This window comes from Macaca nemestrina, chromosome 19 (genome assembly GCF_043159975.1).
Source record: "Macaca nemestrina isolate mMacNem1 chromosome 19, mMacNem.hap1, whole genome shotgun sequence".
In the NCBI taxonomy this organism is placed as follows: domain Eukaryota; kingdom Metazoa; phylum Chordata; class Mammalia; order Primates; family Cercopithecidae; genus Macaca; species Macaca nemestrina.
Window position 1 is genome coordinate 71,047,911 of NC_092143.1, and position 23,372 is coordinate 71,071,282.

Below are 23,372 nucleotides of genomic sequence, written 5' to 3' on the forward strand. Positions count from 1 at the left end.
ACTGAGGCATGAGGATCACTTGAGCCTGGGAGCCTGCAGTGAGCCATGATTGCTCACTACTCTCCAGCTTGGGTGACACAGCAACACTCTGTCTCAAAAAGAAAAAGGAAAAGAAAAAGAAAAAGAAAAAGAAAAAAAAAAGAAAAAGAAAAAAAAAGAAAAAAAAAGCACAAGTTGCAATGTGAGTGTAGTAGAGAGGATGATGATTTGCCTCTGAATCTTTCAATCTTTAGGCCTCCTTTACTGTCAACTTCAACAAAGGGCAGCACAGATTTTTCCACAGATGATCTATACATTTTTATTTATTTTATTTTTATTTTTATTTTTTTTGAGATAGAGTCTTGCTCTGTCACCCAGGCTGGAGTGTAGTGATGCATCTTGGCTATTGGAACCTCTGCCTCCCAGGTTCAAGCCACCCTCCCATCTCATCACAGCCTCCCGAATAGCTGGGACTACAGGCATGCACCACCATGCCTGGCTAAGTTTTAAATTTTTTGTAGAAATGAGGGTCTCACGTCATTGCCCAGGCTGGTCTGGAACTCCTGAGCTCAAACAATCCACCTGCCTCGGCCTCCCAAAGTGCTGGGATGACAGGCGTAAGCCATGGTGCCTGGCCAATCTATGCAATACATTTTTAAATATATATGTTATAGAAATATATTACTGAACATTAAAAAAATAGAAAATAAAGCTATCCATAGGCTACTATTCTAGCATACCCTGCAAAATCCCTTTGAAGTTTTACTGTGTAATATAAAATAGGTATCATTTATTGCAACCGTGTGCAATGCACTGTGCTAAGAATCTTCTACACATAATCTTATTTAGTCCTTGTAACAATTCTGTGATGTAGATATTATACCGTTTTCTCCATTTTACATGCACAACTTGAAGATATTGCTAGTTTAGTTCCAGACCACTGCAATATTGCTAATATTGTAATAAAGTGAGTCACACACAGTTTTTGGTTTCCCAGTGCATATAAAAGTTATGTTTCTACTATACTGCAGTTTATTTAGTGTCAAGGCTGGGTACAGTTGCTCATGCCTGAAATCCCAGCACTTTGGGAGGCCTAGGTGGGCAGATTGCTTGAGACCAGGAGTTCAACACCAGCCAGGGCAACATGGCGAAATCCCATCTTTACAAAACATACAAAAAAAATTAGCCATGTGTGGTGGCGCACGCCTGTAGTCCCAGCTACTCAGGAGGTTGAGGTGAGAGGATAGCTTGAGCTGGGAGGTTGAGGCTGCAGTGAGCCGTAACTGCGCCACTGCACTCCAGCCTGGGTGACAGAGTGAGACCCTGTCTCAAAACAAACAAACAAAACTTTACTGCTAAAAAATGCTAAGGATCATCTGAGCTGTCAGTGAATCGTCATCTTTTTGCTGGCAGAGGGTCTTGCCTTAATGTTAATGGTTGCTGACTGATCAGAGTGGTGGATGCTCAAGTTTGGGGTAGCTGTGGCAATTTCTTAAAATAAGACAACAATGAAATCTGCCACATGGATTGACTCTTCCTTTCATGAGAGTTTTCCCTGTGAGATGCAGTGCTGTTTAGCATTTTACCCACAAAAGAACTTTCAGATTTGAATTTCTTTCAAAATTAGAGTCAATCCTGTCAAACCCTGCTTCTGTTTTATCAACAGTTCCGTAGTTTATGGAATATTCTAAATCCTTTGTTGTCAATCAACAGTGTTCACAGCATCTTCACCAGGAGTAGTTTCCATCTCAAGAAACCACTTTCTTTGCTGATCCATAAGAAGCAACTCCTTGCCCATTAAAGCTTTGTCTTGAGATTGCAGCAATTCAGTCACATCTGCGGGCTCCACTTCTAATTCTAGTTCTCTTGCTATTTCCACCACATCTGCAGTTGTGTCCTCAACTCAAGCCTTGAACCCTTGTGGGAAAAGACTTGTTGCCAGAGCAGTCAGAATACACAAAACATTGGAGTTTGCTGTTTTACATGGGGGTGGTTAGTAGCACCCCAAAACAATCTGATGTTACCATGTAACATCAAAGATCCCTAATCATAGACCACTGGAACAGATATAATAGTATTAAAAAAGTTAAAGTATTGTGAGAATTATCAAAATGTGACACAGAGACACAAAGTGAGTACATGCTGTTAGAAAAAAAGAACTGACAGACTTGCTAACCCAGGGTTGCCACGAGCCTTCACTTTATTAAAAACAAAAACAAAAACAAAACCTCAGTAAAATGAGGTGTGGGTGAATAACAAGAAAACTGAGGTTTGCAGCCATCATACAGCTAGCTAGTAACAGCTGGGATTCAAAACACCTCTGACTTTACAACCACTAATTTTATTTATTTTATTTTGAGGCAGGGTATCGCTCTGTCGCCCAGGCTGGAGTGCAGTGGCACGATCACAGCTCACTGCAGCCTCGACCTCCTGGGCTCAAGCGATTCTCCCGCCTCAGCCTCAGATAGCAAGTGGGATACCAAGTTCCCACTTCATCTGCCGCAGGGCTGGGCCGCGCCAAGACCACGTGGCCAGTGGGCGCAGGGCGGTGGGCAGCAGTGCGCAGGCGCGCACCTGCTGCTGTGGCTGGGGCCCAGAGCCCGTCCCTCCCTCGCTCCCTCCTTGCTTCCCGCCACCCCTCCACCGCCTTCCCCCTCCTCCCTCCTCTCGCCACCTCCAGGCCCCGCCCCGCCCCTGCCGCCCTGTCTCCTCCCTGCAGTCGCTCGGGAGCTGCACGGGTGTTCTGCGTGTTGCTGCGTCATCGCCAGTGGCCGGTTTGAATGAGGCTCTCGTCGCACCGCAGCCGCCGCCACCACCGCGCCTCCGCCTCGGCCGCCGCCGCAGCTGCTTCTGGTCTCTGTCTCTTCGCCGCCCTTGTCAGGCCCAGCCCTCCTGCGCCGCCGCCTCCCGCCGCGCCCCGCCATGCCGCTCTACTCCGGTGAGCCCCGTCCTGGCCTCGCGCGCAGTACACCGGGCCGGCGCTAGGCCTCCGCGTAGGCCTGGCCTGCACTGGTGGGCGCCGGGCATGGGCCGGGAGGGGTCCGGGTGGGGTGCGCGGGGCCGGCGGTGCGGAGACAACCCTGGCACCTACCCCTCTCCCGGCTGGGTTGGAGCCCTGCGTGGCGGGGGAGCGCGGTCCCCGGATGGATGGGGGGAGTGGAGATGGGGAAGCCTCTCAAAGTCGTGACTCTGCAGAATAGTTTCTGACGCTGCCCTGGTGTGCGGTGAAAGTGAGGGTGTGTCCTGAGGCGCTGGGCACCAGGCTGGAGGTGCAGGGCGATTCCTTTGGGCTTCTCAGTGGTCGCCGTGGAAGGGAGCGGGGAAGAAGGGGAGGGATGGAGGGACCCGGGACGGAAGGTGAGCCTTCATCCTTCTTGGGGTTGCCAGGCGGCGTTCGCCGCCCTTCGCCCTTCTCTTGCCCCTTGCCTTTGTTCGACCGCCCCTTTGGTACCAGTTTTAGTTTTGTCCCGAGGCAGATTGTAAACCTTTTTGCTTCGTTTTCGTTTCATCAGACGTTGCATTGCATTTCTCTATCCGAAACATGGTGTGAGCTTTCGGAAGTAGATGAATACACATATCCCCGGGGTGTCATTTCTTGATTGGCGTTTGACAAGGGCTTGTGTTGTTTGCTTGCTGACAGTCCAAGGTACTGGCCAGGGATCACTTTTACTTAGAGAATGGACCTTGCTGCTCCCTAGCCTTATTCAAAATGGCACCTAAAATATGTGTGGTGTCTCCAATTGGCTGTAGATGTGTGATTCATTGACCATCCCTATTTATTCTGTCACAGTTCCTTTATTGAAGATTCAGCATTTACAAAGCATGATACGAATAAGAGTATTGTTTGATCTCAAGGTGGATTCTTGATGGTCTAGAATCTTTAATCGACTTCTTAATGATTGCCCAACCCTTTTCTAAAGCCATAACAACAGTAGAATGACTCTTGAAATATTCTAATACCTAAATACACCAGTAGGTTCACACACTTAAAACCCCTATATGTTTCCTCAAAAAATGCCAGCGCTGACCAAAGTTTCTTCTTTAAAATGTGAACTTTATCTTAAATATTTAATCAGATCTTTTCCTCATCCCTCAAATGAGGGAACTCGAGTAGATTTCTAAGGTCCCTTCCTTTGACCTCTCCATATCGATAATCTGTATTTTGAGCGTCAGCAAAAAGCTCTATATTAAAATGAAGAGAACATTTTAAGTACTATTTCATAAGATTTAGTAGAAAATTAAGTATGTAGGCTTGGCGCAGTGGCTCACGCCTGTAATCCCAGCTCTTTGGGAGGCCCGAGGTGGGCGGATCACTTGAGGTCAGGAGTTCGAGACCAGCCTGGCCAACATGTTGAAACCCCGTCTCTACTAAAAATACAAAAATCAGCCGGGAGTGGTGGCGGGCGCCTGTAATCCCAACTACTTGGGAGGCTGAGGCAGGAGAATCGCTTGAAACCGTGAGGCGGAGGTTGTAGTGAGCCAAGATCGCACCATTGCACTTCAGCCTGGGTGAAAAAAAGCGAAACTGCATCTCGAGAAAAGAAAAAAATTACGTATCTAGATTATTAAATGGTTAAGGATAAGTGCAATTAAAAATTAAAGCCAGGGGCCGTCGTGTGTGCCTTTAATCCCAGCTACTCGGGAAGCTGAGTTGGGAGGATCACTTGAGCCAAGGAGTTAGAGGGTGCTGTGGTCTGTGATCACACCACTGCACTCCAGCCTGGGTGACAGAGCAAGACCCCCGTCTCTAAAAATAAACACACATCTGTGCCTCTTACAGAGTTAGGGTTTTGTACATATTGCTTTGTTTTAATTTTCAACATAATCCTGTGATACTGGTATAATTCCTCTTGTAAGCATAAGCAAAACGTTTTAAGTAACTTGCTCATGGCAGTAGCGCAATAAATTTCAGGTAGTTTCCTCTCCTTTACTTCTAGTACTGTTTTGGTTTAATCGTGTAGCATCTTTAGCTTGTACTATTGTAATATGCTTCTAGTTTATTTCAGTGATTAGTGTGCCCTCTTCAAGCCCGATTTCTCTGCTTATGACAGCCTTTCAGGAATTACACGTTGCCTACAATATAAAGCCTTTATGTGTTTTATTTTATTTTATTTTTTTATTTTTTGAGACTGAGTTTTGCTCTTGTTGCCCAGTGTGGGGTGCAATGGTGCAATCTTGGCTCACTGCAACCTCCACCTCCTGGTTTCAAGCGATTCTCCTGCCTCAGCCTCACGAGTAGCTGGAACTACAGGTGTCTGCCACCTTGCCTAGCTAATTTTTGTATTTTTAGTAGAAACAAGGTTTCACCGTATTGGCCAGGCTGGTCTCGAACCCTTGACCTCAGGTGATCCACTCGCCTCAGCCTCCCAAAGTTCTGGGATTACAGGCATGAACCACCGTGCCTGGCCTCTTTATATATGTTTTAGGATGACTTATCTTCCATAACTTGATCCTTAGCCAGCTTCCAGTTTCATCTACTGCTGCTTTCCCTTTTCTCTGGTAATCAATTACTTACATCTTAGAACTTACCATGCTGCTTTATGCTGTGGAATATTTTCCTTCTTTTCTGGGAATATTTCTGTTCGCTCCTAGTCTCTAACACCTAATCTTTTCTTTGAGATTCAGAATTGATAGTGATAACTCAGAAGTTAATACTTCATCCAGGAAATCTTTCCTCATTTATGAAGCATTCCACTTTGTTGCTGTAGCCTTTATAATACTTATATTGTTAATTACTCCCCCCCACCCTGCCCTTATTAGGCTGTAAGTTTGTGGAGAGTCTTCCCAATGTTTTGTACTGGGCTTGGTATTAAATGAATGCTCAACATATTCATTGAACTGATGATAGAATTGGGATTTGGTGTCTGGATGAGGTTTTCAAATTCTGATTTCAGGAGTTAGACAGCAGTTAACAGTTGTGAGATTCTTATTTCTGAAAAGTTATAAAGTTTTCAGTGGAACTAATATATGTCTTTGGGTTTTAAAAAATATATTTCAAAAGTTAGCTATGTTATGAGGCTGATTGACATTTTTTATTTTGGTAAAATGTATGTAATAAAGTTTACCATTTTAATGGTTTTTACGTGTGCAGTTCTATAGCATTAAGTATATTCACACTTTTTTACAACTATTACCTTCGTCCACATCCTCTGGCAAACACCATTCTCTTTTTGTGTGTATGCGTTTGACCACTTTAGGTATCTCACATAACCGGAATCATCCATGTTGTAGCATGTGTAAGAGTTTCTTTCCTTTTTAAAGTTGAATAATATTGCATTGTATGTATATACCACATTTTCTTTGTCCATTAATCTGTTGACGGACACTTGAGTTGCTCCCACTTTTTTTGGCTGTTGTGAATAATGCTGCTGTAGACCTGGGTGTACAAGTATCTGTTTGAGTCCTTGCTTCCCGATCTTCAGGGTATACCCAGAAATGAAATTGCTGGATCATATAGTAATTCTGTGTTTACTTTTATTCCCACCAGAGGTATACAAGTGTTCCAGTTTCTCCACATCTTTGCTAACGCTTGTTACTTTCTGTTAAAATTTGAAAAGAATAGCCATTCTAATGGCTGTGAAGTGGGATTTCTATATATTTTTAAATGCTTTAGATATGTCTCTGGATTTTTTCTTAATCAAGCACCTCTTGTTCAGAAATGACACTTTTCAATTCTCCCACATTTCTTATGACTCAGATTCTGTATTCCTTAAGTTGTTTTAGATGTGCTTTATTCTCCCAGGAATTTTTTTTCTTCTCTTAAACTATCTAACCTTTTTCTCTCTCTTCTTTTCCAATGCTGTGTGCTGATATGAATGATTCTTCAATTAAACACATTGTGGGGGCTGTAAAACTTACCATTTTGGGAAATGTTTCAATATGATCATATTGTTGGAGTAGGATTCAGAAGACTTGGGAGTTTATTAACCAATTTTTTTTGACATTAGCAAATCAATCTACTTCTCTGAAGTCTCAGTTTCTTTTTTTTTTTTTGAGACTGGAGTCTCGCTCTGTCGCCCAGGCTGGAGTGCAGTGGCACGATCTTGGCTCACTGCAACCTCCGCCTACCGGGTTCAAGCGATTCTCCTGCCTCAGCCTCCCGAGTAGCTGGGATTACAGGCGCCTGCCACCACACCCGGCTAATTTTTGTATTTTTATTAGAGACAGGCTGGTCTCGAACTCCTGACCTTGTGATCTGCCCACCTCAGCCTCCCAAAGTACTGGGATTACAGGCGTGAGCCACCACTCCCAGCCCACTGAAGTCTCAGTTTCTTTAACTATGAAATGAGAAGTTAGGTTTGATCCAGTGAAATTTTATTCAGCATCTACTGCATGCATGCTGCTCTTGATTAGGTAGGCATTATGGGCATAGAAAGATGAATGACATACTTTGACTCTTGATAACTGCCTAATTGGTGATCTTCTAAGGGTCTGTAATTCTTTTCTTGTTATTTTTTAATTTAAAAAATTGTGATTTTGTTTGCAGTTACTGTAAAATGGGGAAAGGAGAAATTTGAAGGTGTAGAATTGAATACTGATGAACCTCCAATGGTGTTCAAGGCTCAGCTGTTTGCGTTGACTGGAGTCCAGCCTGCCAGACAGAAAGTTATGGTGAAAGGAGGAACTCTAAAGGTAAAATGTAGTCCAAATTTTCATCACGTTACTATTATTGTATACTTTTTGAAAAATAACACTGGAAAATGTATTTAATTTTAATGTAGCATTTGAAGTACTTTTTTATATGATGAGAATATGTCATCTATGGGGTTTAAACTGTCTTATGCATGTTAGAGTAAGGGAGAAACATTGTAGCTGTTTCACAACACTATACTGTATTATAAAAACATCCTTTTAAAACTCTTTTTACTTTTATTTATTTTTAACTTTTAGGTTCTGAGGTACATGTGCAGGTTTGTTATATAGGTAAACCTGTGTTACAGGGTTTTGATATACAGATTTCATCACCCGGGTACTAAGCATAGTACCTGACAGGTAGTTGTTTTTTTTTTTTTTTTTTTTTAAGATCCTCTTCCTCCTCCCACTCTCCACCCTCAAGTAAGCTCCAGTGTCTATTGTTCCTCTCTATGTGTCTATGTGTTCTCATTATTTAGCTCCCACTTAAAATTAGAACATGCGGTTTGCTTTTCTGTTCCTGCATTAGTTTACTAAGGAACTAACAGGTGATGATCTCCAGCTCCATCCATGTTGCTGCAAAGGACATGACTTTGTTCTAAAAGCATCATTTAAATTTTATTTTAAAATGTATTGTATTACCAGATACCTCTGTGGGTCAGAAGAGTGGAATACTTTACAGTTATCTGTATTGTGTGAATTTTTTTTCCTATGAGGATGTATTAAAAGTATTAGTTTTATTTTGTTTAGACTAAAATGAAATCAATTAATATTTCCTTAGTAATTTTCTGCGATGAGGTTGGAAAATTTTATCTCAGCTTAAACATATGGAACAATACAGATAGGTTTGTTTTCTTAAAAAACTATTACAGAATGTAATTTTGTACATGCATTTGTATGTTGAAATTCAAAGCACTTCAGCATTTTTACCAAAGCCCTGGTTCTGGAAAACTGTTCGTTTTTTTTTTTTTTTTGGCCTTTATTGCATCCTACCCATTAATGAAGAGCCGTTTTTTTCTTTTTTTCTTTTTCTTTTTTTTTGAGACGAGTCTTGCTCTGTTGCCCACGCTGGAGTGCAGTGGCGCTGTCGTGGCTCACTGCAACCTCTGCCTCCTGGGTTCAAACGATTCTCCTGCCTCAGCCTCCTGAGTAGCTGGAATTACAGGTGTCCACCACCATGCCCGGCTAATTTTTGTATTTTTAGTAGAGATGGGGTTTCACCATGTTGGCCAGTCTGGTCTTGAACTCCTGACCTCAAGTGATCTGCCCACCTCGGCCTCCCAGAGTGCTGGGATTACAGGCGTGAGCCGCCGCACCTGGTCCCCTTTTTCCATAACAGTAATTATTACCTAACTCCTACCTGGAGATGGGAGGAAAAAAATTCTGTTTAAAAAGAGAATAAACCTAATTTTTTTCTTTACTTCCTTTGGAATGATCACAGTGACCACAGTTAAGAATCCATCCTTGCCAGCATCACTGATGAAGGACTGAAGAAAAGACAAGAAGATATCTATTATTATTATTATTATTATTATTATTTTTGAGATTGAGTCTCCCTCTGTCACTCAGGTGCTGGAGTGCAGTGGCGCCATCTCAACTCATTACAACCACCGCCTCCTGGGCTCAAGTGATTGTCCTGCCTCAGTCTCCTGAATAGCTGGGATTACAGGTCACCGCCACCACCCCTGGCTAATGTTTGTATTTTTGGTAGAGACAGTGTTTCACCATGTTGGCGATGGTCTCCTGACCTCAAGTGATCTGCCTGCCTTGGGCCTCCCAAAGTGCTGGGATTACAGGCGTGAGCCACCACACCCGGCCTCTGTTGTTTTTAATAATATAAGTATAGTTTTAAAAAATACTTTCTTCAAGGGTTAGATAAAATGCTAAAGATCTGTAGTTAACTTTAAAGACAAAGACTGGCTACCCCCTCAGGGCAGTAAAACACATGTTGGAGGAAAATAACTTTGTTTACCTCTGAAGGTACAGTATGAACCTTTGGCCTTTAGTGAACTTCATAGCCTAATTCGTGCTGAACACTGTACTAGTGGCATGCTGTCAGGAGTTATAGAAGTATGCAAATTAAATGAAACTGTGACTGCTAATAGTTACCATTTATTGAGTACTTATTCTGTGTCAGGCTTTTATTCTATTTTCTTTAATTTTCAGCTATATGTTGTCCATATCTTATAAATCAGGAAATTTTATAAATGAGTGTCAAAGAGGTTTAAGTAACATAGTAAGGCACCAAATGAGCTTATGATTTATAAATCAAGCAGATCTGTGTTCCATTCCCAGCTTTGTGTGACCTTGGGTGAGTGATTTTAGAGGGCATTTATAGTTATCATTCGTTATCTTTAGCAGTCATAGTCCTTAAATTGAGAAGGGCCTGTAGGAAGTTACTGTTCCATTTTAAAGCAGATAGAGGATATAATTAGTGGCACCAATGAAGGGTAGACAAGCATATTGAATACCCAATACTTTCTATAAAAGGGAGTAATATGGAATCGACTTTATCCTATGAGGGGAAAGGCCTAGCTGCAGTAAGTTAAAATATTACTCTGGACTAATCATGCATTTAAAAAAATATATTGATCTTTATTTAACATATTGAAGGGAAAGTAATTGCTTTATAGATGTGAAATTTAGCACTTGAGAAACATTTGTGGTTATGCAAGTACTAGTAAGATTTAGTTTGCCTTGGGTAGTCTGGTTTATTCTAGCATTTGTATTCTTCTGAGTCTCCTTGTTTTGATGGTAAATTATAGAGTCGCCTTAATTACATTAACTCTTTATTCTTGCCATGTAAGCTAGTTATTTATTAGCTCTGCTGGTTCCAAACACCCAAAAAATAGGATCTATCATCTGTCATTAGTCAAGTGTATTTTAGTACTTGCTAAAAGTATTTTTTTTTATACTTATGTGTTTTTTAGTATTTGATGCTGTAAAGGTTACTGCCTTTTATATTGTGTTACCTTATGCAGTTGAAGCAAATTATTTGAAACCCTGGCTTTAGGACCGCTTGTGTTTAAAGAAATTTTTTTTTTTTTTTTTTTTTTTTTTTGAGATGGAGCCTTGCTCTGTTGCCCAGGCTGGAGTGCAGTGGTGAGATCTCGGCTCACTGTAAGCTCTGCCTCCTGGGTTCAAGCAGTTATCTTGCCTCAGCCTCCCGAGTAGCTGGAATTACAGGTGTGCACCACCATGCCCAGCTACTTTTTGTATTTTTAGTAGAGATGGAGTTTCTCTATATTGGTCAGGCTGGTTTCGAACTCCTGACCACAGGTGATCCGCCTGCCTTGGCCTCCCAAAGTGCTGGGATTACAGGCGTGAACCACCGTGCCTGGACAAAAAAAATTTTTTTTTATTGCTGTAATTTTAAATAAAATCTGCATACAGGATAAATTTTATTCTGTTTTGAAGTAGGTTAAAATAAATTGATTATTAGATTATGTTCTGCTTGTACAGAAGTGGTTAAATGTCTTTTGTTTGTCTTTGAAACAGGATGATGATTGGGGAAACATCAAAATAAAAAATGTAAGTATTATCTTATGGATGTTTATTATAATGCGGTAACCTCATTATGATACCAAAATAAATTCCAGATGACTTTTTTTCACATGTATATCCAGTTGTTCCAGCACTATCTGTTGAAAATACTTGCCTTTTCCCATTGACTTGTGTTGGGCTCTTTCTTGAAAACTAGTTACAGGTTTATTTTTGGTTTTTGTTTCATTGATCTAGTAGATTAGAGTTACACTAGTACCAAATGGTTTTGATTACTAAAGCTTTATAATAAAAGTCTTGAAAAAACAATTAGCTGGGTGTGGTGGTGCACACCTGTAATCCTAGCTACTTGGGAGGCTGAGGCAGGAGGCAGGAGAATCGCTTGAACCTGGGAGGCGGAGATTGCAGTGAGCCGAGATCATGCCACTGCACTCCAGCCTGGCAACGGAGCGAGACTGTCTCCAAAAAAAAAAGAGTCTTGGAATAAGGTAGTATACATTCTTATGCTCTGCAACTTTCTCCTCTTTGAGATTTTGTTTGAGATTACATTGAATCTGTAGCTCAATTTGGGGAGAATAAACATCTTAACAATATTGCATATTAAAATCCTTGAATATGATGTACTTCCTTATTTGTTTGGGTCTCTGTTTTCTCTTAGCAGTGTTGTAGTTTTTAAATATAGAGATTTTGCATGAGTTTTTTTTTGGGGGGGGACAGGGCCTCACTGTCATGTATGCTGGAGCACAGTGGCATGGTCACAGCTTGCTGCAGCTTCAAACTCCCAGGCTCAAGCAGTCCTTCCATCTTAACCTTCTGAGTAGCTGGGACCACAGGCATGTGTTACCATGCCCAGTTAATTAATTAATTTTAATTGTTTTTTGTAGAGATGGGGGTGTCACTATGTTTCTCAGGCTGGTCTTAAACTCCAGGGCTCAAGTGATCTTCCTGCCTTGGCCTCCCAGAGTGCTGGGATTAACAGGTGTGAGTCACTGTGCCCAGCCCTTGCATGACTTCTCTTAAATTATTGGAACTTAACGTTTGTTCACTGCTTAAAATGATATTAAAAAATTGTTTCCAGCGTTCATGGCTAGAATGTAAAAATACAATTGATTTTTCTTTTTTGTTTTTTTTTTGAGACAGAGTCTCACTCTTGTTGCCCAGGCTGGAGTGCAGTGGCGCGATCTCGGCTCACTGCAACCTCTGCCTCCCAGGTTAAAGCAGTTCTCCTGCCTCAGCTGGGATTACAGGCACCCACCACCATGCCCGCCTAATTTTTGTATTTTTAGTAGAGATGGAGTTTCACCACATTGGCCAGGCTGGTCTCAAACTCCTGACCTCAGGTGATCCGCCCATCTTAGCCTCCCAAAGTGCTAGGATTACAGGCGTGAGCCACTGCGCCCAGCCAAAATACAATTGATTTTTCTAAGTTTATTTTCATTCTGGGTTCTTGTAAGCAATTTACTTACTAATTCCAGTTGTGTTTTGGGCAGATTCCATTGGGTTTTCTGTGTACATAAACATGTTATCTGCAAATAATGACAGTTTTACTTCTCCCTTTTCGATATTCATGACTTTCAGTTTTCTTAAACTTTATTGACATATAATTGATAAACAGATGACTTCTTTTATTTATTTTTTTTGAGACAAAGTCTTGCTTTGTCGCCCAGGCTGGGGTGCAGTGGTGTGATCTTGGCTCACTGCATTATCTGCCTCCCTCTGTTCATGTGATTCTCCTGCCTCAGCCTCCCGAATTGCTGGGATTACAGACGCCTACCACCACGCTCAGCTAATTTTTGTATTTTGGTTTCGCCATGTTGGCCAGGGTGGTCTCGAACTTCTGACCTCAAGTGATCCTCATGCCTTGATCTCCGTGCCAGGCTTTGTCCTACTTTTTGATAGGATTTCTAATACAGTGTTAATAGAAAGTGAGAAGAGTGGCTGAGGGTGGTGGCTCACGCCTGTAATCCCAGCACTTTGGGAGGCCGAGGCGGGTGGATCACGAGGTCAGGAGATCGAGACCATCCTGGCTAACACGGTGAAAACCTCTCTCTACTGAAAAAAAAAAACAATTAGCCAGGCGTGGTGGCGGGCACCTGTAGTTCCAGCTACTCAGGAGGCTGAGGCAGGAGAATGGCGTGAACCAGGAGGCGGAGCTTGCAGTGAGCCGAGATCATGCCACTGCATTCCAGCCTGGGCAACAGAGCAAGACTCCATCTCAAAAAAAAAAAAAAAAGTGATGAGAGTGGACATCTTGTCTGGGTGTGGTAGCTCAAGCCTGTAATCCCAGCACTTTGGGAGGCCAAGGAGGGTGGATCACTTAAGGTCAGGAGTTCTAGACCAGCCTGGCCAACATGGTGAAACCCCGTCTCTACTAAAAATACAAAAATTAGCCGAGCGTCATGGTGCGCGCCTGTAGTCTCAGCTAGTCAGGAGGCTGAGGTAGGAGAATTGCTTGGCCTCAGGAGGCGGAGGTTGCAGTCAGCTGAGATCACACCACTACACTCCAGCCTGGACAACAGAGCGAGACTCCACCTCAAAAAGGAACAAAATGAGTGGACATCTTGTCTTATTGTAGTTCACTACAACTTAAAATTATGAAAGACTATTAAATTTTGTTAAGTGCTTTTTCTGTTTGTTAAAATGATTGTGTGATTTTTTTTCTTTTGGTAATGTGGTTATTCTCACTGATTTTTAACTTAAACCTTGGGATATGCAGTTCTCAAATTTCTTGGTATTGTTACCCTTTTGCTCTCTTAAATATTATGATTGACCCCAGAGTTTCATATAAAGGCACACCTTATTCTTTGTGCTTCACAGATAATTGTGATTTTTATAAATTGAAGGCTTGTGGCCACCTTGCGTCGAGCAAGTTTGTAGGCATCATTTTTCCAGCAGCCTATGTTCACTTCATGTCTCTTTGTCACATTTTGGTGATTCTTGCAATATTTGAAACATTTTCATTACTCTCACGTCAAGTATGTTGATCTTTGATGTTACTTTTGTAATTGTTTTGGGGTGTCATGAATCACACCTGTAAGATGGCAAACTTAATCGGTAAATGTGTGTTCTGACAGCCTCACTGACCCGCAATTCCCTCTTCCCTCTCCTCAGGCTTCCCTATTCCCTGAGACAAGGCAGTATTGAAATTAGGCCAGTTAATAACCCTATAATGGCCTCTAAGTGTTCAAGAGAAAGGAAGAGTTTCATGTTTCTTACTTTCCACAGAAAGCTAGAAATGATTAAGCTTAGAGAGGAAGGCCTGTGTAAAGCCAAGATAGGCCAAAAGCTAGGCATTTTGCACCAGTTAACCAAGTTGTGAATACAAAGGTCCAGTTTTCAAAGGAAATTTATAATTTAAAAGATAAAGTTCTTGAAGTGTTACTGCAATGAACACACAAGTGATAAAGCAAAGCAGCCTTATTGCTGATGTGAAGAAAGTTTAAGTGGTGTGGATAGAAGATCAAACTAGCCACATTTCCTTAAGTCAAAGCCTAACCAGAGGAAGACCCTAATTCTCTTTAATTCTGTGAAGGCTGAGAGAGGTGAGGAAGCTACATTATCCTCATCAGACTAACACAGGAACAGAAAACCGAACACTGTATGTTGTCACTTATAAGTGGGAACTGAACAATGAGAATACATGGACACAGGGAGGAGAACAGCACACACTGGGGCTTGTCAGGCAGTGGGATGTGGGGAGAGCATCAGGATAAATAGCTAATGCATGCTGGGCTTAATACCTAGGTGATGGGTTGATAGGTACAGCAAACCGCTATGACACATGTTTACCTGTGTAACAAACCTGCACATCCTGGACATGTACCCAGAAACTTAAAAAAAAATATATATATATATATATATGAGATACATAATTTGAAGCTAGCAGAAGTTGGTTCACAAGGTTTAAAGAAAGAAGCAATCTCTGTAACATAAAAATGCAAGGTGAAGCAGTAAGTGGTGATGGAGAAGCTGCAGTAAGTTATCCAGAAGATCTAGCTAAGATTGCTGATGAAGGTGGCTACACTATACAGCAGATTTTCAATGTGGATGGAACAGCCTGATATTGGAAAAAGATGCTGTCTAAGCCTTTCATAGCTAGAGAGGAGAAGTCAGTGCCTGGGTTCAAAGGCCAGCCTGACTGTCTTGTTAGAGTCTTATGCAGCTGGTGACTTTAAGTTGAAGCCAATGCTCACTTACCATTCCACAAACTGTGGATCTCTTAAGAATGATGCTAAATCTACTCTGCTTGTGCTCTGTATATGGAACAACAAAGCCCAGATGCCAGCACATCTGTTTACAGTATGGAGTAGTGAATATTTTAAGGCCACCATTGAGACTTACTGCTCAGAAAGATTCCTTTCAAAATATTACTGCTCATTGACAATGCATCTAGTCACTCAAGAGCTTTGAGAGAGATAAACGAGATGAATGTTGTTTTCATGTGTGCTAACACAACAACTATTCTGCAGCCCGTGGATCAGGGAGTAATTTCTACTTTCAAATCTTATTATTTAAGAGATACATTTTGTAAGGCTAAAGTTCCCCTATAAAGTTATTTCTCCATGAATCTGGGCAAAATCAAAAACTTTCTGGAAAGGATTCACCATTCTTGATGCCATTAGGAACATTCATGGAAGGAAGTTAAAATGTCAGTATTACCAGGAGTTTGAAAGAAGCTGATTCTAACCCTTGTTGGATGACTTTGAGGAGTTCAAAACTTGAGTTGAGGATATAACTGCCCATGTGGTGGAAATAGGAAGAAAACTAGAATTACAAGTGCCCAGGCACGGTGGCTCACTACTATAATCCCAGCACTTTGGGAGTCTGGGATAGGAGGAGAGCTTCAGGCTGGGAGTTCGAGACCAGCCTGGGCAACACAGTGAGACCCTGTCTTTACAAAAAATAAAATTAGTTGGGCATGATGGTATATACCTGTAGTCCTAACTACTCTGGAGACTGAGGCAGTAGGATCACTTAAGCTTAGGAGTTTGAGGTTACAGTGATCTATGATTGTGACACTACACTTCAATCTGAGTGACAGAGCGAGACCCTGTGTCTAAAAAACAAAAAAGAATAAAAAAATGGAGCTTGAAATTGTGACTGAATTGCCACAATCTCATGATGCAACTTGAACAGTTGAGGAGGTAACTTACGGATGTGCAAAGAAAGTAATTTATTGAGACAGACTCTACTCTTCGTGAAGAAGCTGTGAATGTTGTTGAAACGACAACAAAGGATTTAAAATATTACACAGGCTTACTTGATAAAGCAGCAGCAGGAATTGAGAGGATTGACTCCAGTTTTGAAAGAAGTCCTACTGTGAATAAAATGCTGTTAAACAGCACCGCAAGCTACAGAGAACTTTTTTCATGAAGGAAGTCAGTCAGTGCGGCAGGTTTTATTGTCTCATTTTAGGCAATTACCCAGGATTCAGGAACCAGTGCTGTCATCAGTCAGTAGCCATCAACTTGGAAACAAGACCCCCCGCCCTGCAAGAAGATGATTAACTGAAGGCTCAGATGATTGTCAGCTTTTTTTTAAGCAATAAATTATTTTAAAATTAAGATGTGTGCATTCTTTTTTAGACATAATGCTTTTGCATACTTTACAGACTGATATAAACATGACGTTTGTATGCACTGGGGAAAAATTTTTGAGCGACTTGCTTTATTGTGAGATTTGCTTTCTCATGCTCTGGAACCCAAACTGCAATATCTTCAAGGTATCCCTGTGTTTTAATCTATGTAATACTGTTTTGTTGGATAAAAGGTAATTTTATCAAAGTCAGTTTATCACATTTTTTACTGATTTGAACTATGTTGTAAGAAATCTTCGCCTGTGTCAAGTTTACAAGATTTTTTTTTCCTGTTTTATTTTAAAACTTAATAAGTTTTAGCTGTTACATTTAGATATCTTTTTTTTTTTTTTGAGATGGAGTCTTGCTCTGTCACCTAGGCTGGAGTGCAGTGGCACGATCTCGGCTCACTGCAAGCTCCGCCTCCTGGTTCATGCCATTCTCCTGCCTCAGCCTCCCAAGTAGCTGGGACTACAGGCGCCCGCCGCCACACCCAGCTAATTTTTTCTAGTTTTAGTAGAGATGGGGTTTCACCGTGTTAGCTAGGATGGTGTCGAACTCCTTACCTCGTGATCCGCCCGCCTCGGCCTCCCAAAGTGCTGGGATTACAGGAGTGAGCCACCATGCCCGGCTTATATTGTCTGTTTTTTTTTTTTTTTTGAGACTTGTTGCCCAGGCTGGAGTGCAATGGCGCTATCTCGGCTCACTGCAACCTCTGCCTCCCAGGTTCAAGCAATTTTCCTGCCTCAGCCTCCCGAGTAGCTAGGATTACAGGTGTGCACCATCACACCCAGCTAATTGTTTGTATTTTTTTTTAGTAGAGATGGGGTTTCTCCATGTTGGTCAGGCTGGTCTCGAACTCCTGACCTCAGGTGGTCCGCCCGCCTCAGCCTCCCAAAGTGCTGGGATTAGAAGTGTGAGCCACCGCACCCGGCCTATTGTCTGTTTTGAGTAAATTCTTGTGTTTGCTGTTAAGCAGTGGTTGAGGTTATTTTTTTCACATGAATATTTAGTTTAGTGAGCAACATTTGTTGAAAAGACTATTGTTTTCCATTCTTCCTCGGTGCCTTTGTTGAAAATCAGTTGACCATAAACGTATGGGTTTATTTCTGGATTCTGTTTTCTTCCATTGATTTTTATATGTACCTTTACACCAGTACCCACTCCCTGCTGTTTTGATTCTTCAGGCCTTGAAATCAGGTTGTCTAAGTTTTCCAGTTGTTTTTCTTTTTTAAAGTTGTGTTGGCTATTCTGGGATCTTTGTATGTCTCTTGCATATTTTTAGATTCAGCTTGTCATTTTCTCCATAAGAGCCTGCTGTGATTTTTATTGGAATTGCATTGAATGGGTATGTCAGTCTGGGACATCTCAGTATTGAGTCTTCTAATTCACAAACATGGTAAACCTTTCCTTTATTTAGATCTTAACATTTCTCACAACAATGTTCAATGTTGGGACTTACACATATTTTGTTCCACATATTGTTAAGTATTTCATGGTTTTTTTTTTTGTTTGTTTGTTTGTTTGTTTGTTTTGAGACAGTCTCGCTCTGATGCCCAGGCTGGAGGGCAGTGGCGTGATCTCAGCTCACTGCAGACTCCGCCTCCTGGGTTCAAGTGATTCTCCTTCCTTAGCTTTCTGAGTAGCTGGGATTACAGGCACCCGCCACCACGCCTGACTAATTTTTGTATTTTTAGTAGAGACGGGGTTTCACCATGTTGGCCAGGCTGGTCTCAAACTCCTGATCCGCCCGCCTCAGCCTCCACAAGTGCTGGGATTATAGGCATAAGCCACTGCATCCGGCTTATTTCGTGGTTTTTAATGTTATCATAAGTGGTACTTTTTTTTTTTTTTAAGACGACGAGGTCTTGCTTTGTCACATGGGCTGGAGTGCAGTGGCTCATAGCTCACTGTGGCCTTGAATTCTTGGGCTCAAGGGGTTCTCCCACCTCACCCTCCTGAGTAGCTGGGACTACAGGCATGGGCCATTGTGCTTGGCTAAGTTTTTGTTTTTGTTTTTGAGACAGAGTCCTACTCTGTTGCCCAGGCTGAAGTGCAGTGACGTGATCATGGCTCACTGTAGCCTCTGCCTCCCAGGTTCAAGCAGTTCTCGTGTCTCAGCCTTCTGAGTAGCTGGAACTACAGGAATGTGCCATTATGCCAGGCTAATTTTTGTGTTTTTAGTAGAGATGGGGTTTTGCTGTGTTGACCAGGCTGGTCTCGAACTCCTAGCCTCAAGTAATCCTCCTGCCTTGGCCTCCCAAAGTGCTGGGATTATAAGTGTGAGCCACTGCACCCAGCTGTGGTATTTTTGAAATGTCATTTTCCAATTGCTTGCTAGTATATAAAAATAAAGTTAATTTTTATAATTGACTTTGTATGCTCTGACTTTATTTCATGTATTACTTTCTTAGGATATTGTAGGTATACATGTCGTCTTCAAATAAGGACAATTTTATTTCTTCCTTTTTAATCTTTGTGCATTTTGTTTCTCTTTTTTTCTTTATTGCAATGCTTAAGACTTTAAACAGTGCTGAGTAGAAGTGGTTGATAGTGGACATCATTGCCTTTTTCCTGACCTTAGGGGAAAAGCCTCCATCGTGGCTGGAGGTAGTTTATAGAAGCTCATCATCAGGTTCAGGAACTCTGCTTCTAGTTTGCTGAGAGGTTTCGTCATGAATGGAAGTCGAATTTTGTCATTTTGTTAAATGCCTTTTCTATATCATTTCTTCCTCTCATTTAATCCATTAATGTAAACTACACCGACTTCTGAGTATTAAATAGAACTTATATTCTTGGGATAAACCCCACTTGTACATTATATATTGCTAGATTCTATTTGCTTATCTTTTGTTAAGGTTTTTAGTGTCTCTTTTCATAAGAGGTAATGGTTTATAGTTTTCTTGTGTTCTTTTTTTATCTGGTTTTGCTATCAATGTAATATTGGTCTTATACAATGAGTTAGGAAGCGTCCCTTTTTTTCTGAGTTTGTATTTTTTCTTTTTTATTTCTGCTGCCACTCCACTGGGGTATTTTTTCTTTAAATGTTGCCTAAAATTCTCTAGTGAAGCCTAGATTCACTAAAATTCTCTTGTGAAGCCTGGTTCACTAGACTTCGTCTGGGTTTGGAGTTTTCTTTGTAGGAAGACTTTAAGAATTTAGCGTCTTTGATAAATGTAGGACTATTTTTTTATGTTTTCTTTCATATCAGCTTGATAATCAGTATTTTTGAAGGAATTGGTTCATTTAATTTAATTTGTTGAATTGATTGTCGTACTCTAATGTTATTATCCTTTAATTCTAGAATGTGTAGTGCCGTTTTCGAAAACTCTCTAGTATGGGCAAATTATGATTTGTCTGTTTCCTTTATCATCAAGCCAGAGTTTTATCACTTTCATTGATGGTTTCCCCACCAAAAAAAAAATCTTTAGCCTGTTCATTTATTACTTTGTTAATTTTTTCTCTTTGCTAATTTTTTCTCTTTGCTTTCTTTCTACTTTGGTTTTAGTTTTTTTTAATTTTGAAATTTTAATTTTAATTTTGAATTTTTATATAATCATATTTTGTTGAATGAAATGCTAAAACCCAGGCAAATGATAGTGACTTTTTTTGTTTGTTTTAGAAATGGGATCTTGCTATGTTGCTTAGGCTGGCCTTGAGCTGCTAAGCAGTCTTCCCATCTTAGCCTTCCGATTACCTTGGACTGCAGGTGTGCGCCACCACACGTGGCTTGTTTTTAATTTTTACTTTTTCTTTTTTTGAGACAAGGTCTCGCTCTGTCGCCCAGGCTGGAGTGCAGTGGCTCGATCTTGGCTCAACACAAGCTCCTGGGTTTACGCGATTCTCCTGCCTCAGCCTCCCAAGTAGCTGGGACTACAGGTGCCTGCCACCATGCCCGGCTAATTTTTTGTATTTTTAGTAGAGATGGGGTTTCACCATGTTAGCCAGATGGTCTCCATCTCCTGACCTCGTGATCCGCCCGCTCGGCCTCCCAAAGTGCTGGGATTACAGGCGTGAGCCACCACGCCCAGCCTATTTTTACTTTTTCTAGCAGGAGGTAGAAGCTTACCTAGTTCTTTAATTTTAAGCCTTTTTTTTTTTTTTAATCTCTTTTGCCCATTTTTGTCGTATGTATTTGCTTTTTCTTATAGATTTGCTTTTTTGAGTGCTTAGTATATATGGTGTAGTTTTTCCCCTAGTTTATTGTTTTCAAATGTTTTATACATTTTTAAGATTTGTGTAGCTAGTTACATCAGTCTTTTTAATATTTATGTCACTTTTAGAAAATCTTCCAACAATGCATGAGTTTTTGGATTCACTTGCATTCTTTTATGAATATTAATTTTTTTACATTTAAATCTTTACCTTTAATTCATTATGATTGTGGTATGGTATGAAGTGGAGAGCTGATAGTATGTTTTTTCTAAATTATACAGTTTTTCTCAATGTTTTTCATTATATAATCCCTTTTCCCAATAATTTTTAAGGGCATTGTTTTAGTCTCTATTCTTTTTCAGAAATTTCTTAGCTATTATCATGGGTATAAATTTGCTGCATGAATGAATCATTTTGCAAGGTTTTATAAAGGAATTTCATTAAGTTTATTTAACTGTAATTGCATCTTTATAGTAATTTTTCAGGTACAGAACTTGTCATGTCTTTCAATTTACTTAGGTGCTTTTTTTCTATCCTTAAGTAAAGCTTTATTCTCTTATTAAAGTATTACATTTTTCTTGTTATGTTTATTCTTAGATATATGTTGGCATTTCTTCTATTGTGTTTTCCAACTGGTTATTGCTAGTATATTCTTTAAATAGTTGGCTCCTGAGACAGTTGTCTTTGGAAAAAGATTCTTAGCCTGGTAGGGTGGCTTATACCTGCAATCCCAGCACTTTGGGAGATGGGGGGATCACTTGAGGCCAGAAGTTTGAGGCTACAGTGACCTGTAATTGTGCCACTGCACTCCTGCCTGGGTGACAGAGTGAGTCCCTGTCTCTAAAAAAAAAAAAAAAAAAAAATTCTGTAGTGATGGCTTAGTACTGCTTTACTGCTTTGTAATGATATTATAAGATGTCTATGTAGAAATAAAAGGTGATAGAATAAAGGTCTTTAGATTTAATTGTAGGTATTCTTAACTGAACTTGTTGGCCTTACTAATTTCCTAATTTTAATCATCATCTGGATATTTTTAGTCTTCTGGCTATCATTTTCCCTCCCTGTTGTTTTGTTTTTGTTTTTGTTTTTTTTTTAAACCTCCACTTCTGGTCCTACCTTTTTCTTTGTCTCATGTGTTCGTGCCTTCCAATTAAGATATTGAGTAAGAGAGTAAGGTGTTGTTCATATTTTAAGATTATGAGCTTTATAATGACAGTGTCTTCCTTGTCCTTCTATTGATTGTATGGAGTGTTTGCATATGTATTCAATAAAAGTATTTACTTAGGTTAATGTGTAGAATTATATAATTGGATATTTTGAACAAATTTACTCTGTATTTGGTTTGATATTTTTCAGTAATGGGGAATTTAATGCTCTAAAAATACTTGTTTTTAAATGTAAACAATCACTACAGTTACACAACAGACACAGAAAGAATTTTATTAGTGTTTGTTTGTTTGTTTTGTTTTTTGAGACAGGGTCTCACTCTGTCACCCAGGCTGGAATGCAAGTGGTGAGATCACAGCTCACCGCAGCCTCAACCTCCCAGGCTCTAGTGATCCTCCCACCTTAGCCCCCAAGTAGCTGGGATTACAGGCACGCACCCCTATACCCAGCTAATACTGGTATTTTTTGTAGAGACGGGGTTTCGCCATGTTGCCCAGGCTAGTCTTGAATGGGACTCAAACCATCCACCAGCCTCGGCCTCCCAAAGTGCTAGGATTACAGGCATGAGCAACTATGCCTGGTCTGAATTTTATTAGTTGTTAGTTTGTTATGGAGAGAGGTGATGCCACTAAATGTTAATAATCATTTGAGAAATTCCCTCTGCTACAATATTCTAAACACTATTAGGTATTTTTATGGCAATATTTGTTTTTTCCTTCAGCTTTATTTAGGTACAATTTATATAGAGTAAAATTCATCTGTGTTTGATGTACAGTTTGATGACTTTGGGCAATTCTGTATTGTCACGTAACCACTACCACAATCACGATTTAGAAGTTTCATCACTAAAAAGTTTCTTTACACCTTTGCCTTGGCCTCAAACAGCCACCCCAGGGCTTTTTTACTTGTTTTAAACAATACAGTGATTTTTTATAGTGTATTTACAGAGTTGTGCAGCCTTCACCATAATCTAATTTTAGAACATTTCTATTACCCCAGAAAGAAACTTGTACCAATTTAAAGCCACTCCCTCTTCCCACCTCCAGTCCTAGGCAGCAACTAATCTACTTTCTGTAGATTTACTTTTTTTGGCAAATAGAATTATGTAATATGTGTTCTTTTGTGCCTGGCTTCTTTTGTTTGACATAAACATTACCAACTTTTAAGGATTTTCATGAAATAACTTTTTTTAAAAACAGGGAATGACTCTACTAATGATGGGGTCAGCAGATGCTCTTCCAGAAGAACCCTCAGCCAAAACTGTCTTCGTAGAAGACATGACAGAAGAACAGTTAGCATCTGCTGTAAGACACGCCAGATTTTATATGTTTGATACTACTTTTTGAAGGACCATTATTACAGT

General features: G+C 40.6%; 1 protein-coding gene across 2 annotated transcripts in view; it reads left to right on the forward strand.

Moving 5' to 3' along the window:
* The first annotated feature begins 2,676 nt into the window (after nt 1-2,676).
* Nucleotides 2,677-23,372, forward strand: part of LOC105464735 (ubiquitin specific peptidase 14) — a 54,785-nt gene continuing 34,089 nt past the window's right edge. Inside the window, exons 1-4 of one of the 2 annotated variants that reach the window (XM_011712782.3) lie at nt 2,679-2,917; nt 7,466-7,611; nt 11,110-11,142; nt 23,209-23,313. In XM_011712782.3, coding sequence (XP_011711084.1) covers nt 2,902-2,917; nt 7,466-7,611; nt 11,110-11,142; nt 23,209-23,313 — 300 coding nt within the window. In that variant the 5' untranslated portion in view covers nt 2,679-2,901. Of the gene's footprint in view, nt 2,918-7,465; nt 7,612-11,109; nt 11,143-23,208; nt 23,314-23,372 lie in introns of both variants that reach the window. The other variant, XM_011712793.3, reaches the window with a different exon arrangement.